Raw genomic sequence first — 17,962 nt, 5'->3', positions numbered from 1 at the left:
TCAGTTAGTCTAGATCTGGTTGGAGATTTCAGATGTTTCATTGTGGAAAAAGTCTGTTCACAGACATAAGTGCTGCCAAAGATGGTTGCCATTTTGAGTGCATGGTTCCTGAGATCAGGCTATGTCTCAGAGTGGAGAGATGCACAGAAATTAGGAAGGCTGCTTGACTTAAATGTGTCTTTCAGAGAGTCACAATTCTGCGGTTCAGCCAGTTCTATTTGGTAAATTGTATCCACATGTTCAATGTCAATAGAAAATGGGTTACGGAAAAGATATATGTCCTGTTCGTGGAGATGAAGCTCTTTAAATCTAAATTGGAAATCCTTTTGCAACTTTTCCAGTGAATCCACACATGTTTTGTTTGGGAATGCAACCAATGGATTTTCCGCTAACAGATTTTGAGTTGTGGAGAGATGGCAGAAATTTTCCTCCTTCACTTGTTTGATGAAGAGGCCTTATTTTACTTCAAATGCTTTCACATGTGATTGCATATCACAGATGAGCTTCCCCTTTCCTTGAAGTTGCACATTGAAACTGTTGAGTAGCTCTGTTACATCTGTCAGAAAGGCAAGGTTCCATTTCCATTCTGCATCATTGAGCTCTGGTACTTCTTTGTTTTTTGAAAGCAGAAAAGCTGTAATATGTGGAAGTAAGTGATAGAAATGTTCAAAACTCTCCCTTGACTCAGCCAACGGACTTCTGTGTGGTACAGAACATCTTTACAGGCAACATTTAGCTCAGACAGAAATTCCTGAAATTGTCTGTGGTTTAGTGCATTACCTCTAATGAAGTTAACACAAGATGCTACAGTTTTCATAACAGAGTCCCACTTCAGTGATTTATTTCACAGCGCTTGTTGGTGGATGAGGCAGTGTATAGCTATTGGATGAGAATGGTTATGTTTGTCCATCTCTTGGTTAATGCGAGCAATTACTCCTTTCTTAGACCCCACCATGCTAGGAGCACCATCAGTTGTGACACTGGCTAGTTTTGCCCAGTCCAGCTCCAAACTATTCACAGTTTGGCAAACCTTTTCATAGATATCCTGTCTTGTAGTTGTTCCTTTGATGCTTTGCAGTGCAGCAAGCTCTTCTGTAACTTCAAAATAGTCATTCGTCCCACGAATAAAAATTAGAAGTTGTGCAGAATCACGAGCATTACTTTCATCGAGTGCCAAGGAAAAATAGGAAAGTTTTTTTGCAGAGTTTTGCAAATGCTGATGCAAATTGTCTCCCATTTCTTCAATCCTTCATGTAATTGAGGGTCCTGAAAGACTCACTATACTAAATAAATCGGCCTTCTCTGGACACATCTCTTTGGCAACAGAAAGAAGGCATTCTTTAACAAATTCTCCCTCCACGAATGGTGTGCCAGTGCACGCTGTTAGCTTGGCAACTTGAAAACTTGCTCCCAGTGATGAAGTATTTAGCTGTTTCTGCTTCACAAAAGTATTTTGCTGAGTTGTCAATGTATATTTCAGTTTTAATATTTTATCTTCTCTCACTTCTCCAACCAACCATATTTATCTTTATGTTGAGTTTTATAGTGTCAACGCAAATTGTATTCTTTGAACACAGACACTATATTCTGGCATATCAAACACACAGCTCTTTCCTTGTACTGCACGAAAAAGTGATAAGTCCACTGTTCTTTGAATATTCTACACTCCGAGTCCACTTTTCTTTTTCTTGATATCATTGTTTCTTAGGAATTCCAAATTGCTATTAGTAAAATACATACATACATACATACATATATATATATATATATATATATATATATATATATATATATATATATACAGCGCTCCAAAAACAATATACCAGCAATAACTTTGCCCACACAGAGACATATAGACCGCACTGCCCATCAGTGCAGTATGATCAGGGCCCATCAGTGCAGTCTGATCAGTGCCCATCATTTCAGCCTCGCCAGTGCCCATATGGTGGAACTCTGCTTTTACCTCAGGCTCACCCTGGTGCAGTGTAGGAACAGGCATGATTACGGAGCCGGTTCCTCCACCACCCTTACAGTTCACACTACCCTGTGAGAACCGCACTGCAATCTGTGAACTCGCACAGGAATCTGATTGCATGGGTGAGAAGACTGCAGGAAAAAATAAGGCATGTATGCCTTTTTTCTTCTGAATCTATGCGAGTTCAGCCATATGCTTGTGAACCAGGGCTTACACAGCACACAACATACAACATCATACACAACTGAATAGCAATCAGAATATAAATGCACTTACTGGCAATTAAATTGAGTTTCCTACTCCTCGGCTGTCTGCAGAGCAGGATTAAGTTCCCATTGGGGCCCCCATGCCATAACACTGAGCACCGACCATTTGCATTAACACTGACTGCTGACCCTTTGTGATAACACTGACTGCTGACAATTTGCATTAATACTGAGCACTAACAATTTGCATGAACACTGAGCACTATTTTCATTACCTCTGAGCTCTGACCATTTGCATTAGTTCTGAGCACTGATAATTTGCATTAGCACTGAGCACTGACTATTTGTGTTATCACAGTGATGCAACACCCCTAGAAACCACCCCCAACCAACTAACCAACTTAAAAAAAAAGGCTCTCCTAACTTCAAAAAAAAGGTGCCCCCTACATGCAAAAAAAAAAGACCTCCTAACTTCAAGAAAAAAAAAAAAAATAAATCCTAACTTGTTCTTACCTTGGTCCTTAGGCAGCAGCAGGCTCTGCACAGGCAACCTGGTGACTCCTCCGATTACACCAGAGACTGAGAAGAGGAGTCGGAAAGTAGGAGGGGAGTCGGAGAGTGTGGGGCACATTCCACACATGTGCATTGTGGGCCAGGACTAGTGGGCTGCTAAGTAGAATGGCAAAAACCCAGTGGGGAGAGACAGAGAGAAGGAGCGGAGTCAGAGAGTAGGCACACATTCCACACATGCGCTGCTCGGGACAAGTTGGCTGCTAAGCAAGACAGGCAGGGCGGCAAACATACCTGGCGGGCTGGGACAAGTTGGCTGCTAAGCAAGACAGGCAGTTGTGGCAAAAACACCCGGCGGGCCGGATAAATGTCCTTGGCGGGCTGCATGTGGCCCATGGGCCATAGTTTGAGGACCCCTGGTATAACTGTTGAGGGGATCTTTCTGTCTCCAGTATTGTCTAGTGTGTCCTCTTGATTGCCACCACAGTGATCTTCTAAAATGCAATATTTTTGTATGTATGTTATTCCTTATTTTAAAATCTTTTAGCTGCTTTTCATAACCCAGCAATTAGTTTTCAAATATCTATCCATGTCTTGCCTACATTTGGATCATTTGGAAAACTTTTAAATAGCTCATTGTCTATACAGATTCTGAATTAGCTTAGAATTTAGGAATCTTGGCTCAGTGCCTATAGCTCAGTGGTTAGGACGCCGGCCACATACACCAGGGCTGGGAGGTTCAAACCCAGCCTGGGCCTACTAAACAATAATGACAACTGCAACAACAGCAAAATAGCCAGGCGTTGTGGCAGGCGCCTGTAGTCCCAGCTACTTGGGAGACCAAGACAAGAGAATTGCTTCAGCCCCAGAGTTTGAGGTTGCTGTGAGTTGTGACACCACCACACTCTACTGAGGTGACATACTGTACTATGTCTCAAGAAAAAAAAAAAAGAATTTAGGAATCATTAAAAATTTTTCCAGATTTTTTTTTTAATTGTTAAATTGTAGCTGTGTACATTAGTGCAATCAAGGGGTACAATGTGCTGGTTTCATATACAATCTGAAATATTCTCATGAAACTGTTCAACGTAGTCTTCATGGTATTTTCTTAGTTATTGTATGTAGACATTTGTATTCTGCCTTTAGTAAGTTTCACCTGTACCCATTCTAAGATGCAGTGTAGGTGTGCCCCCACCCATTACCTTCTCTCCACTCTAACCTCCCCCCTCCCTTCCCCTTCCTTGGCCCTTTCCTCATAGTCTTGTGCTATAGTTGGGCTATAGCCTTCATGTGAAAGGTATAATTTAGCTTCATAGTAGAGCTGAGTACATTGGATACTTTTTCTTCCATTCCTGAGATACTTTGCTAAGAAGAATATGTTCCAGCTCCATCCATGTAAACATGAAAGAGGTAAAGTCTCCATCTTTCTTTAAGGCTGCATAAAATTCCATGTTATACATGTACCACAATTTGCTAGTCCATTCGTGGGTCGATGGGCACTTGAGCTTCTTCCATGACTTAGCAATTATGAATTGGGCTGCAATAAACATTCTGGTACAGATGTCTTTGTTATATTGTGATTTTTGGTCTTCTGGGAATAAACCTAGTAAAGGAATTATAGGATCCAATGACAGGTCTATTTTTAGGTCTCTAAGTATTCTCCAAACATCCTTCCAGAAGGAACATATTAGTGTGCATTCCCACCAGCAGTGTAGAAGTGTGCCCTTTTCTCCACATCCACACCAACATCTCTGGTTTTTTGTTATGTGGGCTACTCTTACTGGGGTTAGGTGATATCTCAAAGTAGTTTTGATTTGCATTTCTCTGATGATTAAGGATGATGAGCTTTTCTTCATGTGTTTGTAGATCGTGCGTCTGTCTTCTTTAGAGAAGTTTCTCTTTGGGTTCCTTGCCCACCCCGGGATGGGATCACATGTTCTTTTCTTGCTAATACGTTTGAGTTCTCTGTGGATTCTGGTTATTAGACCTTTATCGGAGGTATAACCTGCAAATATTTTCTCCCATTCTGAGGGCTGTCTGCTTGCTTTACTTACTATGTTCTTGGCTGTGCAGAAGCTTTTTAGTTTGATCAGGTCCCAGTAGTGTATTTTTGATATTGCTTCAATTGCCTGGGGAGTCCTCCTCATAAAATATTCACCCAGGCCAATCCCTTCAAGAGTTTTCCCTGCACTTTCTTCAAGTATTTTTATAGTTTCATGTCTTAAGTTTAAATCTTTAATCCAGTGAGAGTCTATCTTAGTTAATGGTGAAAGGTGTGGGTCCAGTTTCAATCTTCTACAGGTTGCCAGGCAGTTCACCCAGCACCATTTGTTAAATAGGGAATCTTTTCCCCACTGAATGTTTTTAATTGGCTTGTCAAAGATCAGATAACGGTAAGTAGCTGGATTCATCTCTTGGTTCTCTATTCTGTTCTAGACATCTATTTCTCTGTTTTTGTGCCAGTACCATGCTCTTTTGATCACTATTGATTTATGGTACAGTCTCAGGTCTGGTAGTGTGATTCCTTTTGCTGTGTTTTTATTGCTGAGTAATGTTTAGGCTATTCGAGGTTTTCTCTGATTCCATATAAAACAAAGTATTATTTTTTTCAAGATCTTTAAAATATGACAATGGAGCTTTAATAGGAATTGCATTAAAATTATATATTCCTTTGGGTAGTATAGACATTTCAACGATGTTGATTCTTCCTAGCCATGAGCATGGTATGTTTTTTTTTTTTTTTGTACAGACAGAGTCTCACCCTATGGCCCTCGGTAGAGTGCCATGGCATCACACAGCTCACAGCAACCTCCAACTCCTGGGCTTAAGAGATTCTCTTGCCTCAGCCTCCCCAGTAGCTGGGACTACAGGCGCCCACCACAACGCCCAGCTATTTTTTGGTTGCAGTTCAACTGGGGCCGGGTTTGAACCCACCACCCTCAGTATATGGGGCCGGCGCTTTACCCACTGAGCCACAGGCGCCGCCCGAGCATGGTATGTTTTTACATTTGTTAACATCTTCAGCTATTTCTTTTCTTAAAGTTTCATGGTTCTCTTTGTAGAGATCTTTCTTAGGTGTCCTTTTTTAGGTATACTCCCAAATATTTCAACTTCTTTGGCACTACTGTGAAAGGAATAGAGTCCTTGACTGTTTTTTCATCTTGGTTATTGTTGGTATATATAAAGGCTACAGATTTATGGGTGTTGATTTTGTAGCCTGAGACATTGCTGTATTCCTTGATCACTTCTAAAAGTTTTGTAGTAGAATTCCTAGTGTTTTCCAGATATACGATCATATCATCTGAGATGAGTGAGAGTTTGATCTCTTCTGACCCTATGTGGATACCCTTGATCGCCTTTTCTTCCCTAATTGCAATGGCTAAAACTTCCATGACAAAGTTAAAGAGCAATGGAGACAATGGACAACCTTGCCTGGTTCCTGATCTAAGTGGAAATGATTTCAATTTAACTCCATTCAATACGATATTGGCTGTGGGTTTGCTGTAGATGGCCTCTATTAGTTTAAGAAATGTCCCTTCTATACCCATTTTCTTAAGTGTTCTGATCATGAAGGGATGTTGGCTATTATCAAAAGCTGTTTCTGCATCATTTGAGAGAATCATATGTTTCTTATTTTTTAGTTTGTTTGTGTGCTGAATTACATTTATAGATTTACGTATATTGAACCAGCCTTGAGACCCTGGGATAAATCCCACTTGGTCATGGTATATAATTTTTTTGATGTGTTGTTGGATTCTGTTTGTTAGGATCTTATTGAGTATTTCAGCATCAATATTCATTAGTGATATTGGTCTATAATTTTCTTTTCTTGTTGAGTCTTTCCCTAGTTTGGGGATCAAGGTGATGTTTGCTTCGTAGAATGTGTTGGGTAATATTCGTTCTTTTTCTATATTTTGGAAGAGGTTTAGTAATATAGGTACTAGTTCTTCTTTAAAGTTTTGGTAGAGTTCTGACGTGAAGCCATCTGGTCCTGGGCTTTTCTTGTTAGGGAGATTTTTGTATAGTTGATGCTATTTCAGAACTTGGTATAGGCCTGTTCAAGATTTCCACTTCATTCTGGCTAACTCTTCATAGGTGGCGTACTTCCAGGTATTGGTCGATTTCTTTCAGATTTTCTTTCTTTCTTTTTTCTTTTTGGTTGTTGTTGTTGCAATTTGGCTGGGGCCGGGTTTGAACCCACCACCTTTGGTATATGCGGCCGGTGCCCTACTCACTGAGCCACAGGAGCCGCCCGATTTCTTTCAGATTTTCATATTTCTGAGAGTAGAGTTTCTTGTAGTATTCATTAAGGATTTTTTTTTTAATTTCTGAGGGGTCTGTTGTTATTTCATCATTACCATTTCTGATTGATGAAATTAGAGATTTTACTCTATTTTTTCTGGTTAGGTTGGCCAAAGGTTTATCTATTTTATTGACCTTTTCAAAAAACCAACTTTTGGATTTATTGATCTGTTGTATAATTCTTCTGTTTTCAGTTTCATTTAATTCTGCTCTGATTTTGGTTATTTCTTTTCTTTCGCTGGGTTTGGGGTTGGAGTGTTCTTCCTTCTCCAGTTGTTTGAGATGTCCCATTAAGTTATTAACTTCCTCTCTTTCCGTTTTCTTAAGGAAGGCTTGCAGTGCTGTAAATTTCCCTCTTAGGACTGCCTTTGCAGTATCCCAGAGGTTCTGGTAATTTGTGTCTTCATTGTTGTTTTGTTCCAAAAATTTGGTGATTTCTTTCTTAATCTCATCTATAACACATCTATCTTTCAGCATAAGGTTGTTTAGCTTCCATGTTTTTATATGGGTATGCAGGTTCCTGTTGTTATTGAGTTCAACTTTTATTCCATGATGGTCTGAGAAGATGCAAGGAGTAATTTCTATTTTTTTAAATTTGCTGAGGTTAGATTTGTGGCCTAGGATGTGGTCGATTTATGAGTATTTTCCGTGGCCTGATGAGAAGAATGTGTGTTCAGTTTTGTTGGGATGAAATGTTCTGTAGATGTCTGTTAAATCCAGATGTTGAATGGTTAAGTTTAAATCTAAAATTTCTTTGCTTAGCTTCTTTTTGGAGGATCTATCCAGCACTGCTTGAGGGGTTTAAAATCTCCAAGTACTATGGATCTGGAGGAAATCAAGTTGCTCGTGTCTATTAGTTTCTCTTATAAATTGAGGTCCATTCTGGTTGGGTACATAAATATTAATAATTGAAATCTCATCATATTGAGTATTAACTTTAACAAATATGAAGTGTCCATTCTTATCCTTCCTTATTTTGGTTGGTTTAAAGCCTATTGCATCTGCTAATAGGATTGCAACGCCTCCTTTTTTTCTGCTTTCCATTTGCCTAGAGTATAGATGACCATTCCTTCACCTTGAGTTTATATTTGTCTTTTAATGTAAGATGAGATTTTTGAATGCAGCAGATATCTGGCTTGAGTTTTTATATCCAGTCAGCCAACCTGTGCCTCTGTAGAGGACAATTTAAACCATTCACATTATTTGAGAATATTGATAAGACTTTCAAGAGTCTGGTGGACATTTTTAATCCTTTTGTGACTGTGGAAGTTGGAATTTAATCAAAATTTTCTGGGTGGATTTACTTTTGTGGTAGACCATTATGCTGGTCTTTATGTAGGATAGGTCTGAGAATATCCTGGAGAGCTGGTTTAGTTGTGGCACATTTCTTCAACATGTCAATGTCATTAAAGTATTTAATTTCTCTGTCATAAATGAAACTCAGTTTAGCTGGGTACAGGATCCTGGGTTGAAAGTTATTTTGTTTAAGGAGATTAAAAGTCGATGACCATCCTCTTCTAGCTTGAAAGGTTTCAGCAGAGAGATCTGCAGTTATTCTAATATTCTTCCGCTTGTAGGTGATGGTTTTCTTTCGTCTTGCTGCTTTCAGAATTTTCTCCTTCATATTAACTTTAGTGAAATTGATTACGATGTGTCTGGGGTTTGTCTTATTCGGGTTGAGTCGTGCTAGAGTTCTGAAACTGTCTGCTATCTGAATTTCATAATCTCTTGGCATGTCTGGAAAGTTATCTTTCATAATCTCATGGAGAAGAGACTCTGTGCCTTGCGAAACCACTTCATCACTTTTGGGGATCCCTATAAGACAAATATTGGTTTTCTTCAAATTATCCCAGAGCTCCCTGAGAGAGTGATCTGTTTTTGCCCTCCATTTCTCTTCCTCATTGAGAGTTTGGGAGTGTTCGAAAGCTTTGTCTTCGATGTCAGAAATCCTTTCTTCTGCTTGCTCCATTCTGTTACTAAGGGATTGTACTGTGTTTCTCAGATCTTTGAGGGCTGCAACTTCTTGTCTCAATGTGTCAAAATCTTCGAATTTGGTCTTTGAATTTGTTGACTTCTTCAGACGTCTTTTGGGTTTCTGCTTGGAATTCTAATTCAATCTTATTTGCTATCCAGATTCTGAATTCGATTTCTGACATCTCAGCTATTTGTTTGTGCATGGGATCTTGTGCTGTGTCTGCCCCATTGTTCCTTGGGGAGTTGGTCTACTCTGATTATTCATATTGCTAGAATTTTTCCCTTGATTTCATCTCATGATTGTTTTTCACCGTTGCCTCTGGCCACCCTCAGAGTTGAGGCAGTGACTCTCTGAGATTAGACCCTGTGGGGATCCCTCTATTGTTGCTGGATGTTTGTAGGGAGTGACCCTGTGTGGTTCCTCTGGGGCTGCCCCAGCCAGGGAGTTCTGGTTGTGGAAGCAGCTCCAGAGTGGGACACACCTGGATCCAGCAACAGGGCGGGAGGTGGTGCGCACGGTTCTGGGAGTGCCTGGCGCTCAGTGACTTTGGCACAGAGAGCCCAATGCTCCAGCAGTCTCTGGGCAGGAGAAGTGCTCTGTGCAGAGGCAGGGAGGGCTCCAGAGGGCACACGGCTACCAGAGTCCCTGGCCAGACAAGTGGGCCGGTGTGGAGGCAGGGAGGGTAGGGAAGGGAGGATGCAGGGTTGCATGGCTTCCGCAGTTCCTGGTCAGGGCGCAGGTAGCCGATTGGGCGTCGTGGTGCAGCTCTTATGGAGGTCCGGGTGGTGCCAAGCCCAGGAGTTTGAGGTTGCTATGAGCTGTGACGCCACGGCACTCTAACCAGGGGAACAGCCCCAAGGCTCCAGTGTGCCAAAACCGGTCTCACTCTGTTTCTGAGGGTTAAGGCTATAAGGCAGCTCAGTCCCCGCTTTTAGGCTTCTCAGTCACTAGGTTACTAGCTCCTGCCCCATCCTTGCTCTGCAACCCTGAGGGCGGAGCTTGTCGGGGCAGTTCTCTCACAATGGCTCCCTGCGGCCCACAGCTGAACACTATTAGCTCCGTCCGACTCAGCAGCTCAGTCTGGGGCCCTAGACGATGCCCAGAGTTCTCTGCACTCCTGCTCAAGCTCTCCACAAGGCAGTTCAACTGAGTCAGGCTTTTCGGGTTTGCAGTCTCACTGCTGCATGTAACTTACGGCTGCCGGTGGGATTAGGTCAATTGAACACACGTAACCACTTGCCAGTTTTCCACTGTTTTTGTCCTCCTCTTAGGGTCCAGAAGTCCCTTGCTGACTCCCTGTATCCTCAAAGGGATGATTATAGGCAGATCCCACCAGCCAGAGATGCCTGGAGTCTTATCTCCCCAGACTCACCGTGCCCTGTTGCAGGAAAGCTGTTACTCGGCCGCCATCTCGGATTGTACCTCTCCAGATGGTTTTGATAAACAGCCAGAGTTAGAAAACACCAACCTATCCATGTGGTTCAGATTCTTTTCATAAAATATACAAAGACACTTCAGGATCTCCTTCTCCAACACCATGTTACTCTGCTCTTCTGCTTCATAGTCACTGTGTTCCTGACAGGTGCCTTCTTCTGGCCCTGGAACCCAGGAGGCTTGATCCTCTTTGTGTACTTTTGTATCAATTTTTAAATGGGGGAGGGAGCCTCGATTTCTACCTGCTCTATGTCTGTTCCCCTCTATACCTAGCCAGCACATTCTTAGATTTCACACGTGGAACTTAGGTTGAAAAGCATTGCACTAATCCAAATCAAGGAGGCCTAGAAAGATTATGTGACTTGCTAAAATTATATAATGTGAATAGCAAAACATATCTAGAATTTGAGATGATGCTCTTAACATAGTTTTTATTTATTGCTTTTCTGTACTTATATATATATTGTGTCTAGGCAGGTTGATCTGAATTGACCTTATTTCTTTTCTTCCTAAATAAATTACCATACATTTGTTCACTTATTCATTCAGCAGATATTTATTTGACCGCACAAAGAGTGGAGAGAGGGGAAATAGGTAGCAAATTTGAATAATATAAATTTCTTATTCTTAATGTTCTTAAGACATACTTTCTGTACTTTGTATTCAATCATAAAATATTATACATAAAAATAAATTGTTAATTTTTTAGAAGAGAAACCATAGTTATTCTTTTCTACTGTTTTCTTCCTTCCTTTCTTTATTTTTTTTTTTTATCCAGGGAAAGACCATGTTTGTAGATTTATTGGCTGTGGGAGGAATGATCGATTCAACTATGTGGTCATGCAGTTGCAGGTAGGTTACCTTGAAAATGTCTGTTGAAATCTTGCAGTTTTGATCAAAATACCCAATTACAGTGGATATGAATAAATAACAACATTCTTGGTATCATCTCAGAATGTTTTACGCTGTGCAGATGGAACTTTATTTAAAGACTCAATATAGAGTTGCTAAAAATGAAGTGGTTGTCCTTGTCAGCTATTTTAGTTGACCTGTATTTTCACTGATTGTCATCTTTGCAGTTTTTAATCACTGCGTGGATTAAGAGAGATAATATGAGTCTTGCCCTGTCCCTGTCCCTTCCCTTTCTATCGTTCATAACCTTAGAGATTCCAAGTTTTCATTTATGCTCTCAAATATCATCTTATTCTCTTTCATGCTAATACAGAATACCTGAGACTGGGTAATTTATAAAGAACAGAGATTTATTTCTTTCAATGCTTGAGGCTGAGAAATCAAAGATTGAAAGACCTGCATCTTGCGGAGGCCCTCTAGCTAAGTCTTCCTTCCCATGGTAGGAGATGAAAGTACAATAAAGCATGTGCATGTGCAGGGGCTCTGGAGAAGGGGGCCAAACTCATCCTTTTTATTTTTTTATTTTATTTATTTATTTATTTATTTATTTATTTATTTTTTGGTGGTTTTTGGCCAGGGCTGGGTTTGAACCCACCACCTCTGGCATATGGGACCAGCTCCCTACTCCTTGAGCCACAGGTGCTGCCCCCTTTTTATTTTTTTTAATCAGAAGCCCATGCCTGAGATAACTAACCCACTTACACACTAATGACATTAATCTATTCATGAGGGCAGAACCCTCATGACCTAATCACCTCTTAAAGGTCATACCTCTCAATACCATTGCATTGGAGATTAGGTTTCCAACACATCAACTTTGGGGAACATGTTCAAACCGTAAGAAATACTAATCCTGATTACTTGAAAATTTAAGCATTAACTGACATAGAGGAAAAATGCCATTTCTTTCTCTCTTTCCATTATTAATATAGCTCTGTTCTCTGTCCTTTAGACATACATGGAGTTAGGTTGAGGGTTCAGAGGAAAATTCAGAAAGGGGAATATTAGAATATTGATTGTATCAGGGAGGAAAGTGAAACCATTCCATTTTCTTCGACACTGCCTCCACTGCCCAAAACACACACATACACACACGAACACACAAACATCCTGAACTATAGTCACCCTCAAAGTTGGGTTTTTTTGAGACAGAGTCTCATTTTGTCGCCCTGGGTAGAGTGCCGTGGCGTCACATCTCACAGCAACCTCTGAATCTTGGGCTGCCACAATGCCCAGCTATTTTTTTGTTGTAGTTGTCATTGTTGTTTAGTTGGCCCTGGCTGGGTTCAAACCTGCCAGCCTGGGTGTATGTGGCCAATGCCATAACCACTGTGCTACAGGCATCAAGCCACCCTCAAAGTTTAAAAGCCATAGTTTACCTGCTGCCTAACTTAGAGTTCTCAGAATTTCCTTTCATCTTTAACAAACTTTTGGGGGCATTCGATTTATTTTCTTCCAACTTCTCTAAATAATAGTAATTTCAGAGAGCTTTTCTTGTTTCCCTCAGCTATCCTTCAGAATTTGATTGAGATCTGAAGATAATCAAACCTCTTTGTAAAGTATAGCCTTAAAGTCTTTGAATCATGTGACTCACTATCTCTGGAGCCAGTATAGTTTTTTCTTTTTTTGAGACAGAGCCTCAAGCTGTCCCCCTGGGTAGAGTGCTATGGCATCATAACTCACAGCAACCTCAAACTCCTGAGGTTAAGCAATTCTCTTGCCTTAGCCTCCCTAGTATCTGGGACCACAGGCGCCCACAATGCCCGGCTATTTTTTTATTGCAGTTGTTATTGTTGTTTGGCAGGCCTGGGCTGGATTCAAAACCACCAGCTCTGGTGTATGTGGCTGGCGCCTTAGCCACTTGAGCCACAGACACCAGGCCTATAGTTTTATTTCTTAAAGCAGCTATCCTTGTAAGCTATTACTATAGAACCTACTTTGTCTCACTTTGGCCAGTAATAATATAACTTTTTGTATGATATTATAGTTTTTATCTGGATTTATCATACATTTTATTTGATCCTTGCCATACTCCCATGGAGTGAAGAGGACAGGTTTTGTCCCCATTTTATAGATGGAGAGGTTGAAGCTCAAGGAGGCTTAGGGTTTTCCTGAAACTAACTCATTGGCTAGGCATTAAAGCTAAGGGCATTATTCTTGCTGTAGTAAACTCCAGTTTTGTCTTCAGGTTACTACTGACTGGAGAATTAGGGAGAGGAGATTTTTTTAGTCTGCAGAGTCTCTGTTAGTGTCAGTTCATACTCCTTTTTATTGTTACAGTTACCAAAATCTCATTTTCTATAAATGGGAAGGCTCATGGTACTGGGAAAACTAAGGGGACTAGTGTATATCGGGTAGTGATGGCCTTTGACAAGCTCCTATGGAGTTTCCTAAGAACCTTTCCATTTGACTTTCATCTTGTAAAGTTAACCCATTAAACTCTCTTGTTATAGTTATGATTGACTTGATTTGGAAGGATAAAGCTAGTAGAACTGCTAGAGCATACTCTCTCTCATCTGGCATATGAAAGATAACTACTAGGTCTCTCCCATATGTTTGTATAAAATTCAAATGCTCAAACCTAGCTAAAACCTGAAATTCAGTATTTTTCTTTTTTAAGCAAAAGGACAGTTTATTGAAAGATAAGAGGAAGAGGGGTCACAGAACATCTGGCAATGGAGGGGGAAATTCATTATTCTTAAGTTAACCTTGTTCTCTTTCTCCTGGTAATTCAAAGACATAATATCTGCCTTAAATATTTTTAAGGAATAATCCTATCTTTCTTGTAGAAATTCTGGCTATATAAATGGGTCTTAAATTCTTAGTGAATTCAAGTTGTACACATTTATTTTCTCAATTTGCTTAGCAAAACTTTGTTTACTATCCTGTCACTGTAGAGGCTTTACATTAGTGTCCTTGGTGTAGCAAAAGGGTGATATTTTATGATAAGCACGCTACCTGGTAAAGGGCAAAAAACTTTTGAGTCCTGTAATGAGTACAAATGTATATTTAGATTGCCTAACATAAGAGCTATCATATTTAAAAATAAAAAGACTTTCAGGCGGGGCTCAGTGGCTCATGCCTGTAATCCTAGCACTCTGGGAGGCTGTTGCAGTTGGATCACCTGAGCTCAGGAGTTCGAGACCAGCCTGAGTAAAAGCAAGACCCTGTCTTTGAAATTAGTTGGGTGTTGTGGCTGGTGCCTGTAGTCCCAGCTACTTGGGAGGCTAAGACAGGAGGATCACTTGAGCCTAAGAGTTTGATGTTGTTGTGAGGTATGATGCCACGGCATTCTACTCAGGGCGACAAAGTGAGACTATGACTCAAAATAAAACAACTTTTAATTGTGATAAAAATTAGACACACAAAAGTAGAGAAATTGTATAATAAACACCATCTACTCAGCGTCCCACTAACAATGATCAATATATGGTTAATCTCGTGTCAGTTGCATTCTCTTTCCTTCTATCCCACTATGTTGCCCTGGGTAGAGTGCTGGGGCATCGCAGCTCACAGCAACCTCAAACTCTTTGGCTTAAGCAATTCTCTTGCCTCAGCCTCCCAGTAGCTGGGACTATAGGTGCCTGCCACAGTGCCTGGCTATTTTTGTTGTTGTTGTTATTGTCATTGTTGTGTAGCAGGCCCTGGCTAAGTTTGAACCTACCAGCCCCTGCATGTGGCCAGTGTCCTAATGACTGAGCTGCAGGTGCCAAACCAGACTTTTTTTTTTTGAGACAAGGTCTCACTCTTGCTTTGTCGCTCTTTCTGTAGTGCAGTAGCCTCATTATAGCTCCCTGCAACCTGGAACTCCTGGGCTTAAGTGATCTTCCTATCTCATTCTCTCAATTAGCTGGGGACTACAGTGAGACTCTGTCTACTACAAGAGACATACTCTGTCTCTTCCTGGGATACTCTGCACTTGACACGAGATTAACCATATATATGCCACTATGCCCAGCTAATTTTTCTATTTTTTGTGGCGATGGTGTCTTGCTTTTGCTCAGGCTGATCTTAAGCTCTTGGCCATAAGCCATCCTCCTGCTTGGGCCTTCTAAAGTGTGGGATTACAGACATGAGCCAAACCACTGTGTACAGTCATTAAGCCTTTTTTTAATCTATTTGTTCTCCTTGTCTTTTCTTTTTTTTTTGTAGAGACAGAGTCTCACTTTATGGCCCTCGGTAGAGTGCCGTGGCCTCACACAGCTCACAGCAACCTCCAACTCCTGGGCTTAGGCGATTCTCTTGCCTCAGCCTCCCGAGTAGCTGGGACTACAGGCGCCTGCCACAATGCCCGGCTATTTTTTTGGTTGCAGTTTGGCCGGGGCCGGGTTTGAACCCACCACCCTCGGTATATGGGGCTGGCGCCTTACCAACTGAGCCACAGGCTCCGCCCTGTCTTTTATTTTCTTGAAGTTTTATTTTTGTTACTTTTTTTTTCTTTTGAGTCAGAGTCTCACTATGTTGCCCTCAGTAGAGTGCTGTAGTGTCACAGCTCACAGCAACCTCAAAGTCTTGGGCTTAAATGATTCTGTTGCCTCAGCCTCCCAAGTAACTGGGACTATAAGTGCCCACCAAAACTCCCAGCTATTTTGTTGTAGTTGTCATTGTTGTTTAGCAGGCTTGGGCCAGGTTTGAACCCGCCAGCCCTGGTGTATGTGGCTGGCCTCCTAACCACTGAGCTACAGGCACTGAGCCTTTCGTTATATTTTGATTATCATTTATAAAAATGGGATCCTTTGACATGAAGAAGTTACCATATTCTGGTTTTGCTGATTGTTTCTTTGTGGTGGTTTTTAAGATGTCCTTCTGTTGGGCGGTGCCTATGGTTCAGTGGGTAGGGCGCCGGCCCCATATACTGAGAGTGGTGGGTTTGAACCCAGTCCCAGCCAGCTAAAACAACAGTGACAACTGCAATAAAAATAGTTGGGCATTGTGGCAGGCGCCTGTAGTCCCAACTACTCAGGAGGCTAAGGCAAGAGAATCGCCTAAACCCAAGAGTTGGAGGTTGCTGTGAAGTGTGATGCCACAGCACTCTACCGAGGGCGACAAAGTAAGATTCTGTCTCAAAAAAAAAGATGTCCTTCTGCTCATTTTTTATAATTTATAAATTTGTAATTAAATAAGATTTCAGTTTTAGTAGCCAGTCTACTTCAGAGGTGGATTTGTGTCTCCTATTGCATCGTACCAGGAGGCAGTATCTGATTTTTCTTTTAACCATGTTAAGATTCATCAGTGGGTTCAGAGATTGTCAGTCTAATCCATCCATTTTAAAGTTACTAATGGTTTTATCAACCCATTAGTAATCATTGCCTAGACCCATTATTTTAATGGGGGTTGCGGATACACTATTCTGTCATTTCTTCTTTATTAGCTAGAATTCTTTTTCTAAAAAGTTCTCCATCCTTTATTAGGTTATCCTGGATAAATGGAATACAGGAAAGGTAGAACTTAATATTTGATTATTTATCAGTTTTCAGAATAATGAGTTGGTTCTCTAATATAAATATATATATAAATATGTAATAAATCCATGAAGTCATGGATTTAACATATATTTGGCATCTTTCTTTTTTTTTTTTTTTTTGTGGTTTTTGGCCGGGGCTGGGTTTAAACCTGCCACCTACGGCATATGGGACCGATGCCCTACTCCTTGAGCCACAGGCGCCGCCCCATATTTGGCATCTTTCAATCATTGTAGTTGCCTTTCTCTTTAAAAGCAAAAAGAAAATTGTCCCTTCTTTGGCGAATGGGACACCCTTCAAGTTGGGTCCTGATTCATTTTGACAGGATTAGGCTGTAGCAGTCTTTGATAGCATCCTTGTTTTTTGATATAATAACCATGTACTGGCGTCATTCTGTGTAGTTCATGCTTCAGATCTGGAATAATATCTCCGTTAAGTTCTGATTCCTTAATGAAAAATGGTGTTTAGAGACCATATTCTAGACGTTTGGTTGCCTGTTACAGTTGGCTTGGTCATTATTTTTAATTCTTCCCAAGCGGAGAGATCCAGGGCAAATATATCATTTATTTTTTTGCCATTTATCATTTTTTATTTTTTATTTTATTTTTTTATTAAATCATAGCTGTGTACATTAAGGTGATCATGGGCATATATTTTTAAAGTGAAAATATGTCATGGTTTATGTTGATGTTTCTAATTCAAATTTACAACAATAGAATTACTGATAACTTCTTTTTATATTTTTATCTCTTTTTCCCTTATGTGCTTTTTTAATTTATGTATAGATGAAATGATATGATTGGAATTTACATGAAAATAATCTACTGTGTTAAAGTGGGAGAGGAGAGGATATGTATGAGCAGACGGTAATAGATGAAACAAGATTGGTCATGAATTGATAATGGTTAATTCTGGGTGGTGGATAGAGACATCAGGTTCATTTTATTTTTTTTCCTTATAAGTATGTTTCAGATTTTGAATTAAAAAATGTACTTGTATTTTTATTGGAATCTTGTTAAGCTTGTAGAATTACTTGGACAAAATGAACTTGCTTCTTTTTTTTTTTTTTGTAGAGACAGAGTCTCACTGTACCGCCCTCGGTAGAGCGCCGTGGTGTCACACAGCTCACAGCAACCTCTAACTCTTGGGCTTACGCGATTCTCCTGCCTCAGCCTCCCAAGCAGCT

General features: G+C 40.5%; 1 protein-coding gene across 3 annotated transcripts in view; it reads left to right on the top strand.

The window, feature by feature from the left end:
• Positions 1 to 17,962, top strand: part of TTBK2 (tau tubulin kinase 2) — a 143,254-nt gene that overhangs the window by 40,716 nt on the left and 84,576 nt on the right. For all 3 annotated transcript variants that reach the window (XM_053593657.1, XM_053593656.1, XM_053593658.1), the window contains one exon: positions 11,181 to 11,254. In XM_053593657.1, the coding sequence (XP_053449632.1) occupies positions 11,181 to 11,254 (74 nt within the window). The remainder of the gene's footprint in view (positions 1 to 11,180; positions 11,255 to 17,962) is intronic.

The sequence above is a fragment of the Nycticebus coucang genome, chromosome 6 (assembly GCF_027406575.1).
Source record: "Nycticebus coucang isolate mNycCou1 chromosome 6, mNycCou1.pri, whole genome shotgun sequence".
Lineage (NCBI taxonomy): Eukaryota > Metazoa > Chordata > Mammalia > Primates > Lorisidae > Nycticebus > Nycticebus coucang.
This window is presented reverse-complemented; position numbering and strand designations above follow the sequence as displayed.